This window comes from Hypanus sabinus, chromosome 6 (genome assembly GCF_030144855.1).
Source record: "Hypanus sabinus isolate sHypSab1 chromosome 6, sHypSab1.hap1, whole genome shotgun sequence".
NCBI classification, from domain to species: domain Eukaryota; kingdom Metazoa; phylum Chordata; class Chondrichthyes; order Myliobatiformes; family Dasyatidae; genus Hypanus; species Hypanus sabinus.
Window position 1 is genome coordinate 11,076,324 of NC_082711.1, and position 19,294 is coordinate 11,095,617.

General features: G+C 45.9%; 1 protein-coding gene across 1 annotated transcript in view; it reads left to right on the forward strand.

Annotated features, from left to right (window-relative positions):
- Window positions 1–19,294, forward strand: part of naprt (nicotinate phosphoribosyltransferase) — a 54,644-nt gene that overhangs the window by 22,719 nt on the left and 12,631 nt on the right. Inside the window, exons 6-11 of the mRNA XM_059971706.1 lie at window positions 112–308; window positions 4,092–4,232; window positions 4,314–4,398; window positions 4,863–4,943; window positions 8,662–8,764; window positions 10,571–10,728. Of these exons, the coding sequence (XP_059827689.1) occupies window positions 112–308; window positions 4,092–4,232; window positions 4,314–4,398; window positions 4,863–4,943; window positions 8,662–8,764; window positions 10,571–10,728 (765 nt within the window). The remainder of the gene's footprint in view (window positions 1–111; window positions 309–4,091; window positions 4,233–4,313; window positions 4,399–4,862; window positions 4,944–8,661; window positions 8,765–10,570; window positions 10,729–19,294) is intronic.

Here is a 19,294-nt window from a genome sequence, read left to right on the forward strand (position 1 = left end):
TGCGGGTCTACGCCAGCGCTGGATTTAGTGTCTCTCTGTTTCTCGCGGGGTCTGGGGCCTGCGTGTGTGTCTATGCCAGCGCTGGATTTAGTGTGTCTCTGTCTCTCGCAGGGTCTCGGGCCTGCGTGCGGGTCTACGCCAGCGCTGGATTTCGCATCTCTCTGCAAAGACTGGCTCTCCCGGGTCTGTGAGGTCCTCGAGGTTCCCGAGCGCCAGGTCAACCTGTCCGAGCTTGCGGCCTTCGTCTCCTTCGCCTCCTCGTCTCCCAGGAACTTTGCCGCCGTGGTGGACACCTACAATGTGACGAGGTAGGTGGCCGGAGCCACTCCAGGTCGGCACGATCCGATCACAGTGTGGAAAGGGATGGGGGCCTTTGTCCCGCTTTGTCCCGGTGGGGAGGCGCGTGAGTCCCTGAGGCCCCGGGAGTGATGCCGTCCGGAGCTCGGCTCCTGGTGGGGTCACCCGTGGCGGAAAGTTCGAGGGGTAGGTTCCGGACAAAGAGCAGTCCAACCGCGAGTGGTGCAGCAAGCAGAGGGTGACGGCACGTCACAATGGCAGAGAATGGTCGCCCATCCGGACCCTGACCCCAATCTGTCCAGGGCTGCCGGCGGCAGCCTCCCCACGTTAAACAAAGTCACGCACAGTCGTCCTCCATTAAGGGACTAACCCCGTGGGAGAACAGTGTGCTTGACTCGAGTGATCGCATTAATACAACGTGCAGTGTGGAGAAGCTGAGATTGGAGGGTGTGCAGTAAAAGAATTGGTTTAGTTCTACAGTCTGCAGACACTTGGACCGTGGGAGGAGGCTGGAGCACCCAGAGGAAACTCGCAAAGTCACGGCGAGGAAGTATAAACTCCTTACAGGCAGCAGCGGGAATAGAACCCCGACTGCTGGGGTTCATGCTGACTGCTGTGTTACCCAGTCCGATGGTGGTGGGTGTTTGGAATGGAGGCAGAGCAGATCAGCTAGTCCCAGGACTTTAGGAAGGCGGGGGGGAATGGTGGTTTGTGGTTTGCACGTTCCCATTAACTTTGGAGTTGGAATTAGTTTATCTGCTGCGGAGGCCAAGTCACTGGGTTTATTTAAAGCAGGATAGACGCTGTCCCTGAGCCTGGTGGTACGTGCCCGGCGGCAGAGAGGGGGCCGGTGTCCAGGCAGCGTCCTCGTGAGGCTTCAGAATCAGGGTTATTAGTCTGCGATGCCATGGTAACAGTGGTCAGCACAACACAATGACAGCTCAGAGTTCAGTAAAATTCTCGGAAACAAACTGTCAAGTATCCATTGTGTGAAAAAGAAGGAACAAATGGTGCGAACCAGCCAACAGACAATCCGCAGAGTTCCCGGAGTGAGACGCGTCCACGCGCTGTGTCACGCGTACGTGGGAGCGTACCGTGAGACTCCTCGTTTGCGCTGACCAACACGACCTGAGGACGTGCCTGCGAGTGTTCACCACACGTTCTGATGCCGACACAGCCCGCCCACGAGGTTCAGCAGAACAGACAGACTGTCTGCCACCAGACACGCCCCTGTGATCGCGGGGGCGGTCGTTCCTGTCCCGCATTCGCAGACAACCTCCAGACTCACCAACTTCAGTTTCGACCTCTGATATTAGACCATAAGACATAAGAGCAGAATTGGGCCATTTGGCCCATCGAATCGGTTCTGCCATTCAATCATGGCTGAACTCCATTCCTCTGCCCTCTCCCTTTAACCTTTGACACCCGTGAACCTGGGCTTTAAACACACCTAATGACTTGGCAATGAATTCGCAAGTTTCACCACCCCCTGGCTGAAGAGACACCTTATCTCTGTTCTAAAGGGATGTTCCTGTATTCTGAGACTGTGCCCTCCAGCCCTAGACTCCCGGCACTACAGCAAACATCCACCTCATGTCCACTCTGTCCAGGCCTTTCAATATTCAATAGTCTCATTGAGATTCCCTGTCATTCTTCAGAACTCCAGCCCAGAAGTACAGGCCCAGAGCCATCAAATGCTCCTCACACGTTAACCCTTTCATTCCCAAGTTCTGACCCCAGGACTCTCATTGATTATAGACTTTGAACTCTGGGCCTAGAACCACTGCTTTCTGCTGTCCTGTAACAGGATGACCAAATCTATACACAGTGCCCCCCCCCAATAAAAGTTATCATTATATGCTGATTATTTGTTACTATGCATATCTGACCCTCAGAGATCTATTCCTGCTATTTTATCCTTACTTGCTCAGTTTAGTAGCTTTTCTGGCTACAAACTGAATTTTAATAAGAGTGAACTATTTACATTAAATATGCAAGTTTCAATTTATAAACACTTACCATTTAAAATTGTCGCAGATCATTTAATTATTTGGGTATTAAAATTACCAAGAAACATAAGGATTTATTTCAAGTTAATTTTTTACCTTTAATTGACCAAATAAAGCAACTTGTTACCAGGTGGTCCCCATTATCTTTGTCATTGGTTGGTCGAATTAGTACTATTTACTATTAAGATTATAGTATTACCCAACTTTTTATATTTATTCCAAGCATTACCAATTTTTATTCCTAAATCTTTTTTTGATATTATTGACTCCAAAATATCCTCATATATGTGGCAGAATAAAAATCCTAGATTAAGTAAAAAATACTTACAGAAGCCTAAGAAGGAAGGTGGTTTGGCTTTGCCAAACCTAGGATTTTACTGTTGGGCAGTTAATATTCGATATTTAATATTTTGGACACAAGAATCGATTATAGCACCTTGCCCATAATGGGTAAATTTGGAATGTAAATCTGTACAAGACTTCTCATTGTTTTCTATTTTAGGATCTTCACTTCCTTTTGCTTCATCTAAATTGAATAAACAAATAACTAATCCCATTGTTAAACATACAGTAGGAATGTGGTTTCAATTTCGTAAATTCTTTGGCTTGAATAAGTTTATCTTATCAAGCCCTATTATATCTAACTTTTTTTTTCAGCCCTCTTTTAAGGATCAAGCCTTTGTATTATGGAAAACAAAAGGTATAACATGTTTTCGTGATCTATTTTTAGACAACAGTTTTATGTCCTTTGAACAGCTATCCAATAAATATAATTTGCCTAAAACTAATTTTTTTAGATACTTGCAAGTTAGAAATTTCTTGAATAATATGTTAGTCTTTTCCAAAATTATGTCCAATGGACATTACGGAAAAAATTCTAGCTTTGAACTTCACTGTCTTATACCCACTGAGCAGTGGGAGAAAATTTTACAATTAGTCAATTCTTCTTCTATTTGTGCTAAACATGCCCTAATACAATTTAAGGTTGTTCATAGGGCTCACATGTCCAAGGATAAACTTGCTCGATTTTACTCTCATGTTAATCCAGCCTGTGACAGATGTCATTCTGAAGTCGCTTCGTTGACCTACATGTTTTGGTCTTGCCGCTGTTGCAAAATTATTGGAAAGGTATTTTCGGTATTATTTCAACAGTTCTGAATATCAAATTGCAACCACATCCTATTACTGCAATTTTCAGTTTACCAATGGTGGATAATATTTGTTTATTCCCCTCAGCTCGGCGGATGATTGCATTTGTTACATTAATGGCTAGAAGATCTGTCCAATTGAACTGGAAAGAAATTAATCCTCCAACTATATTTAAGTGGTTTTCTCAAACTATCTCTTGTTTGAGCTTAGAAAAAATTACAAGTGTTGACTTTGACCCTTCAGTTAAATTTGAAGAAACTTGGAGACCATTTATTCAATATGAGCTAAACTGACTTTTCCTAAACCTTACTCTTATCATTCTTAATAATTTGAATGGAGGTGCGGAGTTATTGACGCTACTGTGTATATTTGACATAATGCAATGACCCATGTTGGTTAGTGTTTTTTTTTCTTTTTTTGGGGAGGGGGGTTTTCTTATTTACTCCATTTTTCGTAATTGCTATGAGTTTATATATGGTTTATCATCTATATGTATTTGTACCTTAACCTATTCATCATGTACTCTCAAGCTGTTTGTATTTATGTTTGTTTAAAATTAATAAAAAGATGAAAAAGGAGGAGATGCTGCCAGTTCTGCGGGTGCAGGGTGGCTGAAATCTGTGCTGTTGTCCCCAGGAGCGGCGTGCCCAACTTCTGCGCCGTGGCTTTGGCCCTCCATCAGCTCGGCTACCGAGCCCTGGGGCTTCGGCTGGACAGCGGCGACCTGCTCCACCAGTCGCTGGTGGTCCGACGCATGCTGCGGGTCTGCGCAAACAGGTAAGGGCAGACGCCGGCCGTCCGCCAGCTCCCGCCTCCGGCTCCGCTCTCACCCGTCACTGTCCTCCTCCCCCTCTCCAGGTTTGCAGTGCCCGGGCTCTCAGAGATGCAGATCATCGTCACCAATGGCATCAGTGAGAAGGATCTGATAAATCTCCAGCAGCAGGTGAGGGGCAGGAATCCAACGTGGGGGGCAGAGGGGGGGGGGGGGTGAAGACTGAAGAAGGGTTGGAAGAAAAGCCGGGGGAGGGGAGAGGTGTGTGTGTGTGTGTGTCTGTGTGTGTGGAAAAAGGAAAGGAGTAAGGGTGAGAAGAGAGATGGAGAGGGTTGGAAACACAGGGAGAGGAAAGAGGCAGGAAGGGGGGTTTGGAGAGGAAGAATGAGGGGGAGAGCAAGTGGAGGGAGTTAGGAGAGAGAAACCAAGGGGAAATATTTCTCCAAAGCAAGCAAATATATCACTTAATTTAACTGCTGGTTTCTGTCTTCATCCTTTCACTCCTTCCCCTTTCTCTTTATCTCACTCCCCCTCCCTCACTCTTTCCCTCTCCCACAATCCCCCTCTCCTTCCCTCTCAATCCCCCCCCTTCACTTCTCTCACTCTCGCTCCCTCGTCCCTTCTGCTGCACGCAGCCGAATGCGGTGGACTCGGTGGGAGTGGGCACTCACCTGGTCACCTGCCCTGCTCAGCCCTCGCTGGGCTGTGTCTACAAGGTAAGGCAAAAAAAAGCTTTCCGTTCCCCTTCCGTCCTCCTCAATGCCTCCGGAAGGCATTTCAGCCAATCAGGCCCTTCCACACTGTCGGGTCAGAGACGTGCCAGGGCACAGCAAGATTCCACAAGCATCAGTATGATAAAACCAGGTTAAGAGAACCACTGTGAAACAAACAGGCCCTATCCACCCATCTGCACCTTTCCTACTCATGTACCTGCCCAAATGCCCTTTCAAACTCAGCACAGAACATCACAACACATCACAGGCCCTTCGGCCCACAATGTTGTGCCGACCCTTTAGCCTGCTCCAAGAGCAATCTAACCTTTCCCTCCTATACAGCCCTCCATTTTTATATCATCATGTGACTATAAGACCATAAGATATAGTAGCAGAATAAGGCCATTTGGCCCATCACATCTGCTCTGCTATTTCATGTTTGCTCCAATTTTCCCCTTAACCCCAATCTCCTACCTTCTCCCTGTATCCCTTCATGCCCTGACCAATCAAGAATCTATCAACCTCTGCCTTAAACATACATAAAGACTTGGCCTCCACAGCTGCCTGTGGCAAATAATTCCATAGATTCACCACCATCTGGCTAAAGAAATTCCTCCTCATCTCCATTCTAAAAGGACGTTCCTCTATTCCGAGGCTGTGTCCTCTGGTCTTAGACTCTCCCACTTTAGGAAACATCCTCTCCACATCCACTCTATCAAGCCCTTTCACCATTCGATAGGTTTCAATGAGGTCAACCCTCATTGTACTGAGTTTTAGTGAATACAGGCCCAGAGCCATCAAACACTCTTCATATGACAAGCCATTCAATCCTGGGATCATTTTCGTGAACCTCCTTTGAACCCTCTCCAGTTTCAGCACCTCCTTTCTAAGACAAGGGGCCCAAACCTGCTCACAATACTCCAAGTGAGGCCTCTCCAGTGCTTTATAAAGTCTCAATATTACATCCTTGCTTTTATAATCTAGAACTCTTGAAATGAATACTAAGATCGCATTTGCCTTCCTCACCACAGACTCAACCTGCAAATTAACCTGTAGGGAATCCTGAACAAGGACATCCAAGTCCCTCTGCATCTCAGTTATTTGTAATTTCTCTCCATTTAGAAAATAATCAATCCTTTCATTTCTTCCACCAAAGTGCATGACCAGACACTTCCCGACACCGTATTCCATCTGCCATTTATTTGCCCATTCCCTAATCTGTCTTAAGTCCTTCTGTAGCCTCTCTACTTCCTCAAAGCTACCTACACCCCCCTCCTGTCTTTATACCTTATGCAAAGTTTGCAACAAAGCCATCAATTCCATCATACTAATCATTGACATATAACATAAAAAGAATCGGTTCCAACACAGAGCCCTGTGGAACAGTGTAGTCACCGGCAGCCAACCAGAAAAGGCTCCATTTATTCCCACACTTTGCCTCCTGCCAATCAGCCACTGCTTTATTAATGCTAGAATCTTTCCTGTAATACTGTGAGCTCATAACTTGTTAAGCAGCCTCATGAGTGGCACCTTATCAAAGGCCTTCTGAAAATCCAAGTTACTCAACATCCTCCTTTGTCTATCCTGCTTGTTATTTCTTCAAAGAATTCCAACAGATTTATTAGGCAAGATTTTCCCTGGAGGAAACCATGTATATATCAATAAGTGTGAAATAAGAGTGTCTTAAATGTCCCTAATGTATCTGCACCTGACAGGGTGTTCCATGCACAACTACACTCTGTCTAAAGGAAACCCCGTCTCTGACTTCCCCGCTACACTTTCCTCCGATCACCTTAAAATTAATCTCACCTGTATTTGTCGTTTCCACTCTGGGGGAAAAAGTCTCGGGCTCTCCACTCAATCTATGCCTCTGATCATCTTGTACACCTCCATCCAGTCACCTGTCATCATCCTCTGCTCCAGAGAGAGAATTCTTAGCTCACTCAGACTATCTTCATATAAGACATGCTCTCTGATTCAAGCAGCATCCTGGTCAATCCCCTCCACACTCTCTGAGGCCTTTACTCATTGTTATTGTCACGTGTGCTGAGGACTCTACTTCCTCAGGAGGCTAAAGAAGTCCAGAAGACCAGGGGTTCCCAACCTTTTTTATGCCACGGACCCCTATCATTACCAGAGGGGTCCGTGCACTCCAGGTTGGAAACCTCTGTCTTAGACCCTCACCAATTTTTATCAATTCATCTTAAAAATAACCTTTTCAGATACATCTCGGCTCGGTACGGAAACTGCTCTGCCCGAGACCACCAGACACTGCAGAGAGTTGTGGACAGAGCTCCGCACGTCACAGGAACCAGCCTCTCCTCCCTGGACTCTGTCTACACTTCTCACTGCTGGCGTAATCAAACACCCCACTCGCCCAGACATTCCCTCTTCTCCCCCCTCCCACCGGGCAGGAGGTACAAATGCCAGAAAGCGCTTATCGCCAGGGTCTTGGACAGCTTCTGTCGTGCTGTTATGAGACTGTTGAACGGTCTCCTACTATGACCTCAGACCACTTTGTTATGACCTTGCACCTTCACTTCTCTACCTGTAACACAAATACTGCATTCTGCTACTGTTTTCCCATGCGCTTTTTAAAAAATGAAATGATCTGTATAGCTGGCATGTAAATCTAAGTTTACAATGTAGCTCAGAACATGTAACAATAATAAACAAATTTACCAATGCAATTTACCTACATTAAAAAAAAATTGGACAGGTACATGGATATGAAAGATGTGGAGAAATATGGGCCAAGCACAGGTAAGACAGACCAGTTCGGATGGTCAGCATGGACGGTTGGGCTGAATGGCCTATTTCTGATTTGTATTACTCTATGAAACTGACACAACATATGTAATCAAAGACACCCCCGTCACAATGTGCATTGGTAATGTTGGAACCCAAGTGCGAATGAAAGACAGACTCCAATGTGGAGATGGCAACCTGAATTTATTCACAAGAATTCCAACAGAACATCGGCAGTTCGGCCAAGTGACACCGCAAGACACATTCTCGAACCTAGGACCCCATGATTAGCGATAATCAGGCGTCCGCTTAAATAATACAACTGCCGCAGAATCCCCGGGCCAATCAAAATAAACTTAACGAGCTGTAGCAGATTGCATCACAGAGAGCGAGTTGCTCAGGAAAAACACAGGGAACAATTAACTACTCGCATTAAACAACAAGTAACCAGTTCAGGTGGTCAGCGCCCCACACAGCCCTGAAGAGCTCATTACACCCCCACGATCCAGGCCCTCTCCTCTTCTCGTTACTACCATCAGAAAGGAGGTACAGGAGTCTTAGGGTGCTGCTCCAGCAAGTTCAGCAACAGTTATTACCCTCCAACCACCAGCCTCCTGAACCAACGTAGATAACCTCACTCACCACAACTCTGAACTGTTTATATGTAGTTTTTTCCATAAATTCTGTAGTATTTTTTCCCCTCAAAATGCCTGCAAGAAAATGAATATAACTGAATTTTGAATTGTGCTCTGGGAAAAGGAGTCTAATTTATTGGGGCGGATTGTGAACCGTCCCCCCCCCCCCCCCCTCGACCGGGACAGGACAGGAGAGGTGGTTGTGGACACAGTGGTCAGATGTCCCCTCACCTGCCCGCTCTGGCCAGTCCCCACTTTGGTATCGATGGGTCATTGCCCAGTAATCTCCAGCCGTCTTCCCCAGCCTTGCAGTGGCTGACCTGCCCCTCCCTCTGCAGCTGACGCAGGTGAACGGTGACCCTTGCATGAAGCTGACGGAGGATGAGGACAAGATGACCCTCCCGGGGAAGAAGACGGCATACAGATTTTTCGGGGCTGATGGTGAGTGCTTGGGGCCGGATCAGAATCAGGTTTATTATCACTGACGTACGTTGTGAAATTTGTTGTTTTGCTACAGCAGTGCAGTGCTATATATACTCTAAATGCCAGTGAGAAATACATAGTGCAAAGAGAGAGCAGAAATATTGAGGCAGTGTTCCTGGGTTCATGCACCTTTCAGCGCCTGTCTCATCCTCCCCCCGGCCCTCTTAGACCCGAAGAGCCAATGTCCTTCCTCCACAGCCACTGCCCGAAGTGCTGAGCTCTTCCAGTGCCTTGTTTTCCCCCTGGGGGGTCAACACTTCCCCAGAGCCCTGGTAGTGGCCTCAGAGTCTCCCTTGGGAGCCACTACCTCACAGTTCCAGAGAACCAGGTTTGATCCCATTCCACACTCTCTAGTTCATGATTCCTCAGCCCTGGGGGAAAGATCGATGAAATAAGTTTATCTTCTTATTTCACCCATCATCTTGTGATTCTTCCTCCAGCTTCTAACCCCGACTCCTCAACTTTTTACTCCAGTTCTGAGGAAGGGTCTCAGCCCTAAGCGTCGACTGTATTCTTTCCCATAGATGCTGCCTGGCCTGCCGAATTCCTCCAGCATTTTGTGTGTGTTGCTTGGATTTCCAGCATCTGCAGATTTTCTCTTGTTTGTTGAGTGGGACTACAACCAAGGGTTAAGGATGAGAAGTTTATGGGGAACATGAGGGGAAACTTCTTCACTCAGAGGGTCGTGAGAGTGTGGAATGAATGCGCTGCCAACGCAAGTGGTGCATGTGAGCTCGATTTCAACAATTAAGAGAAGTTTGGATAGGTACATTGTTGGTAGGGGTATGGAGAATTAGGGTCCGGGTGCAGGTCGATGGGAGTAGGCAGATTGGTCAGGCATGGACTAGATGGCCAAAGGGCCTGTTTCTGTGCTGTACTTTCCTATGGCTGTATTCCAATGACAATTAATCTGTGAAATTGCCAGATTCAAGTGGCATGACACATGTTACAGGAAAACTAAGACGTTTTTAGAAAAATACAAAACCTGCTATGCTGCAATTATTGCAAAATTCACTGAACAATTACACACATGGGTGGTTATGTAAAAATATAAGCAAGCACAGGGTGTCCCTTGGTTAAAAAAGCTTGCCTTTTTGAGTCGAGGCATTGGGTTCAAAACGCAGGAGGTTATGTTGCAACTTTATAAAGCTCCAGTTAGGCTGCATCTGCCGTATTGCAGAGAGTTCTGGTCAGCTCATTGTGGGAAGATGTCGAGGCTTTGCAGAGGAACCGGAAGAGGTTTATCAGGATGCTGCCCGGATTCAAGGGCTTGTTTTCTGCAGAGCGGTGAAGGCTGGGGGGAGATCTGATAGAGGTTTATGAGATTATGAGAGACATAGATAGAGTGGACAGGGAGTATCTGTTTCCCAGGGTGGAAATGCCTAATACCACGGGGCATTGAAGGCGAGAGGGGGTAGGTTCAAAGGAGATGTGAGGGGTAAGTTATTTGTACACAGAGAGTGGTGGGTATCTGGAATGAACTGCCTGGGAAGGTGGTAGAGGCAGAGACATCAGGGACTTTTAAGAGACAGGTACATGAATGGGAGGAAAATGGAGGATATAGACATTGTGTAGGCAGAAGGAATTAGTTTAATTGGCCAGTCCGTTCAGCACAACATCGTGGGCCGAAGGGCATGTACCTGTGCTGTACTGGACTATGTTCTATGTTCATAAGAAAGTCAAACTACGGTAAAAAATAACGATCGTACACTCTGATCGAACAACAGTTGATGACGGCTCTCCCTCTCACTACCTTGTCCTCAGGAAGCCCCTTCCTCGACCTGTTGACGCTGGACAGTGAGTCGGTGCCCAAGGCTGGAGAGGAGATTTGGTGTCACGTCCTGCGTCCCGGAGGAGGGGCTGTGGCAGTCAGGGCGACCAGAGTGGAGCTCCTTCACCATGTTTACTTCGAGCACGGACGGGTGAGTGACCGCCCCCGGGCATTGCGGCAGACGGTGGGAGGTTGTACAGCTACACAACAGTTCACCCAACAATTACACATTACAAATTATAAGCAAGCATAGGAAAGTTAAACGACAAGAAAAATAAGAATTCTAAAGTCTAACATTTTTTCCACCTACTCACTTCATCCCCCTCCCCCACCCACGTGCCTGACTTCACCTGTCACCTTTAAACTTGTACTCCTTTCTCTCCCCTCCCCCACCTCCTTATTCTGGCCTCTTCCTCTTCCTCTTCCTTTCCAATCCAGGCCCAAGCCATTGTCTGTTTATTCCTCTCCATAGATGCTGCCTGATCTGCTGAGTTCTAGCATTTTGTGTGTGTTCCCTGGATTCCAGAATCTCCTGTGCTTATTCTAATCGGACATCCCTTCCCCTTGATCCTAAATCTATGCCCTCTAGTTTTATCAGTCCCTGATATGGGGGAGAGATTCCTGCAGTCTACCCTATTTTTACCCCTCATAATCTTATAAACCTCAACCTTGATCCCTCAGTCTAGCCTTCAGAAAGCAGCCACGTTAAACAAAGACCCTCTCCTCAGATGGAAGGTAGAGAAATTTGAAAACAAGCTCTACTAGGCTCAAGGACAGCTTCTGTCCCACTCTTATCAGTCTCTTGAGTGGATCTCTCATACAGTAATGATGAACCATTAATCTCCCAACCTGCCTCATTGTGACCATGGAAAGGGAGCAGAATTAGGCCACTCGGCCCATCGAGTCTGTTCCACCATTCCTTCATGGCTGATTTATCATCCCTCTCAACCCCATCCCTCTGCCTTTGTCGTGGTTTCTCGTGCCCCACAAATGACCAAGAGATGCAGAAGATTCTTCAAGAAGGGTTAAACTTTAATTTGCAAATCAAAGCTGAGACCGTCATTGAGCTAGTCGCTGATTGCCCACCGATCCTTGTACATAGCATTTTTAATAGCAATCTCCTGGTCCAGTTGCTATAGTTGCGTATCACACGTACCACACGTAGATCTTGTCGCTATTGTTTCTACCCATTGACTTAATCATGTTCTAATCTACATCTCTTAGCTACCTCTCATTACCACACCATTGTCTTTTACATTCCTAAGATTTCATTCTCTAGCTAATAGCAAGTTTACATTCTTAATACTTCGTGACTTAATCATGTTCTAATCTACATCTCTTAGCTACCTTTCATTAACACGCCATTGTCTTCTACATTCTTAATATTTCATTCTCCTGCTAAATTGGGTACATGCATAGCAAATAGCAAACTCAGAACTGACCAATGTTCTAATCTACATCTCTTTAGCTACCTCTCATTAACACACCATTGTCTTCTACATTCCTAGGATTTCATTTTGGATACATGCATAGCAAGCTGACTACATAGTTTTGGTTACACAGCAAATAATGCAACTTTTATACTCCCAATATATCCCCCCTTTGAGACACAGAGACAGAAGACTAAGAGTCGGTGCACAAAAGCCCCAATAAACTCAAGCACTTATTCCTAAATCTCGGGTAAACTATAATTTTCTGCGCCAAGACCTCAAAGTATTCTCTCCCTGTTACCCTGGGCCGCTGAGACAAAAACCTGTCCCTTTGTACCTGAGACAGGGAAAAAGACTCAGAAGCCCTTACAATCTACTCCCACATTATCGTTTTGCTCTTGTTCATCCTGCAGGTGTTGTAGGCTGTAACGATACATTTTCGGTGTTTCTTTCTCCACTAAGCTTGCTTCAGTAATTGCCACGAGCGTCGGAAATTGTTTGGTTGCAGCACGCACTCCAAGGGACTTGAGACAAGGAAGAAAACAGCACAGCTCAACAATACAATACTGACAGTTACTGCTATTTTAGTCAGCCATGCTCCCCGTCCTCCGAGTCTATTTTCCAACCAATCAAAGAGCTAATGTTCAAATCCTGCATTCTGTTTGACCTCCGTCCGCAGATTCTTTAATTTATTCATTGCTCTGGTGAAAGACCCTTCTGGGCTAGTATTGTTCGGTATGAAAGTGCAGCGTTGTTCTCCAAACATTACACACACACACCCTTTTTCTGCCAAAAGCCAATCCAGTACCTGTCTGTTTTGCCACGCCATCCTGCTAGTTGCATCTAGCTGTTGCCCTAAGACCTCCAGTGCATCATCGGTGTAGTTGATGAATCTCTGTTGATTGTAGTATATATAGTTTATCCATTCAACATTTTTGCTTACCCCTATTACAGGTATGATAGCTTCCTAGTGAGCATCTCATGCGGTGTCAGGCATGTGATTCGATTAGTTTGCATGCGGTAACTCATCAATGCTAACGGTAAAGCATCGACCCAATTAAGTTTAGTGTCTGCACAGATTTTGTTTAGTTCGGCTTTCAGGGTTCCATTAATTCTCTCTACCATGCCCTGCAACTGAGGGTGGTATACACATCCAAATCTTTGCTTTATCCTCAGCACCTGTAGTACCACTTTCTGGATAAAAGCTGAACCATTGTCTGAGCTAACTTCTGTAGGTATTCCAAACCTTGGGATCACTTCATCTGTCAGAAATTTTACCACTGTTTTTGCCCCTTGATCTCTTGAAGGTACCGCCTCCACCCATCTGCTAAATCGATCAATTACTACCAGCATGTATCTTTTCCCTCTCACTGTCTTTATCATGTCTACGTAATCGATCACTAGATGTTTAAATGGTCCTTCAGGTACAGGAATGTGACCTATTGGGGTTGTAATTCCCTTTTGAACATTATTCTGTGCGCATACCTCGCACTGTGACAAGACAAAGTCCACTGAAGCCTGTAAATAAGGTGACCAAAAACCATCCTTCTTTATTTTCTTTATCACTTCCCCCCTTGCACAATGGTCCATCCCATGCGCTTCTGAAATCAGAAACGTCAGTAGAGGGGTGGGCGTAACAACAAACTGTCTTCCGTGCTCCACAAGCCTTCCAGGTTCTGCTTGGCCCCATTTTTCTCCACATTGTCTGTTCTGCCAAAGTTGCCTTACCTTGTATTTCCATTAGGTCCTCTACCTCAGGTTCTGGAGCTGGGCTTACCTGGGGGGCAATGACAGCTGATGTACACCCAGACGCTTTTCTGGCTGCCCCGTCCGCAGCTTCATTTCCCTTTGTTATTACATCATTTCCCTTTTTATGTGCCTGGCACTTTACTATAGCCAATGCTTCAGGTTTCATTATGGCTTTTATCAAGTCTAGAATTTGCTGACAATGTTGTATGGGATCTCCATTACTCTTTTTAAAACCTCTCTGCTTCCACACTGCCCCGAACAAATGGCATACTCCATGGGCATATGCCGAATCAGTATAGATGTCTACTTTCTCAGCTTCCATCATTTCACACGCAGCTGTCAGGGCTTTGATTTCCGCTAGTTGGGCGGAACACGGTTGGGGACAGGACTCCATCCTAATAATCTTATAGCTCGACTGATCCTGCTGCACTACTGAGAACCCTGCATGATTTCCATCATAATCCCTATAACAAGAGCCTTCTACGAACAGAACCTTTTTATCTGCATCCTCCAGTGGTTCTGACCGTAAATCTGCTCTCAATTTGGCAAATGCCATCGTCTTCCCTACACAATCATGGGGTTCTCCTTCATAGCCCAAAGGGACAAAATCGGCTATATTACTGGTAGTGCATCTCTGTATAGTTATGTCAGGAAATGTCAATAGCATCTGATACGCTGCTGTCCTGGCTGGCGTATTTCCCTCTTTCCAGCAATTCTGCTACTTTGTGGTATGTGTACAGAGTCACTGGATAGCCCAGGGTTACAGATGATGCCTTTTCATATGCATAGTACAGCGCTGCCAATCCCTGATAACAGGGTGGATACCCCTGAGCCACCTCATCTAGTCTCATATTGTAGTATGCTATCGGCTGCTTTGCTTTTCCTGTGCCAGTCTCTTGTGTTAGAACCGTTGTAACATAACCCTCCTGTCGGTTGGATACATACAAATGAAAAACCTTCTCGTAGTCAGGCAAAGCTAATGCTGGTGCTGACTGCAATTCCTGCTTAATAGTATTGAAAGCTATCTCCGCCTCTCCATGCCACTGTAAGCCGTTCTTCAAATTTGTATGTCCTGCTTCTTTCATTATCTTTCTCAAAGGTGCCACAATCTCAGCATATTCTCCTATCCAATCTGAGCTGTACCCTGCCATTCCCAAAAACGTCATCAGCTGCCCTACAGTCTGGGGTTTGGGGGCCTTAGTTATTGCCTCAATCTGATCTGGTGCTATTGCCTTCACTCCCTTGGAATTTACCCTGCCTAAGAATTCCACTTGCTGCATGCAAAATTGCAGTTTCTTTTTGGATACTTTATGTCCTCCGTATGCCAGCTTCTCTAACAGAGTTACAGTGTCCTGCTCACACTGTTCCTTACTGTGGGAGCAAATCAACAGGTCAACCACATACTGTAACAATGTACTTTCCAATGGTATGCCCTCTAGGTCTGCCTTCAACACCTGATTGAAAACGTGTGGTGAATGTTTAAAACCTTGCGGCATTCTGGTATAGGTATACTGAGCACCTCTAAGTAAATGCAAACAGATACTGACACTGGTCAGCTAGAGGAATGCTGAAGAAAGCCGAACACAAATCAATCACTGAAAAGTAACTTGCTTCTGGTGGAACATTAGTCAAAAGCGTGTGTGGGCTGGGGACTACCGCTGGCCAGTCCTCTACCACATCATTTACCACTCGCAAATCATGCACCAATCTCCACTTAGATTTATCTGCTTTTAAGACCGGCAGCAACGGGGTATTACATGAACTGTTTGTTCTTTTAAGCACTCCTATTTCAAGCAACTCCTGCACTGTCGATGCTATTCCCTCTTCTGCTTCTGGTCTTAGAGGGTATTGTGGTCTCCTGGGTGGAATTGCTCCCCTTTTCAGCCTTATTTCCACCGGACTAGCTGTTTTTATTTTCCCTACGTCCGTGTCATGCTGCGACCACAGAATAGACGGCAACTCATCTAACCTTCTATCTTTCTGCTGGCCTCTTTCCTTTCCCAGCAAGGGCAGGTGTGGTTGGGGAGTTATTTCGACCTCTCTCACTGTCCCCACCATATCTACACTTACCATTATTTTAATGCAATTGTGGTCTTCTGATATCCACACCTCTGGTGTGATTTTCCTCCACACTATTACGGTTTCAACACTCTTGACTAAGGGTCCTAAGTCTTTAGACTGATATCCCTTGTTTACCAACAATGTTACGTGGGGCGCAGCCTCCGGTATCCTGTACCATTTTTCTAAAAAGGTGTTCCACTTAACTTGTAAAGCTGCCCCTTGCTTTCCAATTATCACAGCCTCCCCTTCCAGGTGCTGTTGGGTACATACCTCCAGGTACCATTTCTCTTCTAACTCCCTGTTCTGAGTCTCGTCAAAAATCACTGTACAATGTAGCTCAGATTTGGGCATTACAGCCCTGGGTTATATAGCCTGCATGCCCTTTTTCCATTTTTCCCAGGTTTCCTATATCTGATCTGCGATGTCTCCTATCCAAAAGACATTAGCCTTCTTGTCTTCTCGCACTATCAACTGAGCCCCTGCTCTTTCCACACTCAGCCCATTTCTGGTGCATTCTAATTTAAATTCCAGTTTCAATAAGGCATCTCTGCCTAACAAATTAATCGGAGTTCCTTTAAATACTAGCACTGGCAAAACAATTCCTTTATTTCCCATTCTCAACCGCACTGGAGCCGTGCACTGTGTCAACTGTGTTTTCCCCGAGAACCCTACCGTCTTAATAAACTTTCCTGACATGGGAAGGTGAAGGGCATACTGTGGCTGTACACAAGTGTACGTGGCTCCAGTATCTATCATCATTGGTGTCAGTTGCCGTTCTAACATAACCTGAACGATGGGTTCCTCGTCTGCCTCCCTTGTTATCATTGGGTAATGTCCCTTCCCACTCGAGTTCTCGAGGCACCCCTAATACCTCGCATAGGGGTTCACAGGTCTGCTTGGGCCTGTGGGGGCTGGTCCTTGGTTAAACTTTAGTTCCCTTCTTATCAGTTCCTGCTGGTGTGTGACAGGCCATGGTGTAAATGGACAATATCTTCTCATGTGACCTGGCTGATTACATCCCCAGCACAATCTCTCTACCTCTCTTTCCCCCTGTTTCCTCACTGGTCCCCTCTGCCCATAGCTCCTCTGTCCCCCTCCTTGGGACTTCCAGTCCTGTCTGGGCTGTTTGAATTTAGTCTGTTCCTGATAGGGCATTTGTGGGAATGCTCCTCCAAAGACATTGATTATTGGCATGGGGTTTTCCAGCCCTTGTCTTACAGTATGATCGGTTCCTCCATATAGCAGTGCTTTGTCCAGTTCGATGGCTGTATTCGGACTGGTGGTTGCTGGCAGCATCTTTTTGCTTTTCTCTTTTTCCTTCTTTTTGAGTTCTTCGAGCTGCATTTGTATTAACTTTCATTGCACCTCTTCCTGCTGCTCAGCCAACCTTCGTTTGTCTTTCTGGTATTTCTCAACCGCATGGACTACGTGGTCTCTAAATTCTTGTGGGGTCATTGACGTCAGCCTAACCACTTCCTCCAGTTTGGAGTTTACTTGCGGAGGCATTGCATCCAAAATGCTATGTCGGAACAGTGTGGTGATAAATAAGCTATTTTCCACCTCTTGCTCAGTCTCCAATCTCCACCTTTTCAACTGGTTTTCTGCGTAGGTTGCTGGGTTTTCAGTGTCTCCCAGTGGATCCCCCTTTAAGGCTCTGGGGTCCACTTTGGGTGGATAAAGCTTCCTGAGGGCCTGCCATACCCTCTGCCTCACTCTGTCAAACCCGTCTCCATCAGTTCTCTGGTCGTTCGAGTTTACTATGCCAGCCATTTCCATTAGTTCGTTAAATTTGGAGGTTCCCATCAACCTTATCAATAGTGCCTTCAAATCTCCCATAGCCAATAATCATCCCGTCATTTCTTCTTCAAAGGCTCTAATCCATTTCCCTGCTCCTTCATGTAGATTGGGCAGAGTGTTTTTCAGCCCTTCTTGGTCCTGGGATCCCCAAGGGATATACTGCACTTGTCCTGATCCTTTAACTAACATCGGCATCATTCTTCCTCCTTCTTCCCACCTGCCCTGGCTCTCCTCCTCACCTGACTCCCCATCTGTCTCAGGGTATGTCTTTACTGCCTCCCACACAAATGTCTCCGGGGTTCTCTTCTTCCCTTGGTCTCCCTGTAGAGTCCATCCTTTCTGTCTTGATTCAATACTTGGTTGGCCCCTGGAGTATTTTTCGCATCTCCTCTGGCAACCCCCTCTCAGTACCTTATCTGGCTCTCTCTCTACTTCCGCAGGTCGCTCCCCTACCGCCTCCTTCTGCTCCTCTAGGCTTCTGCCTCCTACCTCTTCCCCACAAATTCTCGCATCCTCTCTCTCTCTCCACTTAACTCTTGCTCCTCCAATGAGCCACTTTCTTTTCTAGTCTGTTTATTTCTATGGTATAACCGATACTCCTCATATTCCTTTTCCTCTCTCAAGTATTTCATCCGTTCAATCCCTTCTTCCATTTCTCTCTGTGCCTGTTCCACCTTTATCCTTTCTGCCTGTATCTCCTTCCATATTGCCGCTTTTTCCTTCTCGTATTTTTTTTCTTCCTCATTCTCCCAAACATGTACTTCTTCCTGCATGTTTACTGTCCCCGTCAGCAGGGAGCACTGTTTAGGGGTTCCTTCCTCATTATAGGGAGGGGGCTTTTCTGTTTCTTTCGCATCCGGGTACGGAGCTGAAGCCAGCTTTTCACTGTACCTTCCTCTCTCTCCAACAGGCTGTTTCTCCAGCACCTTAGTGTCTTCCTCGCTTGTAATCAATATTCTACCTGTCCTCCTCAGCCTTTCTCCCTCCGTTCTGAAGAGTTTTAGCACTTCAATTTCTCGTTCTCTTTTTTGCCCTCTTCTTAGATTTATCTTTTGGTTTGTAATTTTTAATTAGTCCCTCCATTTCTTCGCACAAACTTACATCAAACGTTCCTTCTCTTGGCCACTTTGTGACCAGGTTATTGGTTCTTCTTTCCCATTTTCCTGAAGTTTTTGTGATCTCATATTTCATTAACAGGAATTTTTTGCTCAGAATCTGTACTGCCGTTCCTTTACCTGTCATGTTATTCTCCCTTTTTAAGGTATTTCAGAGATTCACAGTTCGTTTACAGGATAATATTATTTACTCTAATTCTATGCCTAGTCTATCGTCTATCTACCAGCGCTTTAAACGATATATTGGACTGTCCTTGTTTCCTATTCTGTTCTGCCCGTACAGACCTCTATTCAGAGTGGTATCCACAGAACTTTCTCTTTGCAACTCGTCTATTCAGACCCTTATCTCTTAAGGCGGTATCCACAAGGATTTTTCTCTATTTTCCTTTCCCTGCCCGTTCAGACCTTCGTTTCATATGAAGCGGTATCCACAGGGACTTACCAACACCTCGTGGAATTTTTCTTAACTTAACTTCTTATTAACTTATTTGTACTTACCCTCACTGCAGTGTTCTTGATCAATCTGAGCCTCTGTTAACCCCCAATTCTGCCAGATTCTTTGGAC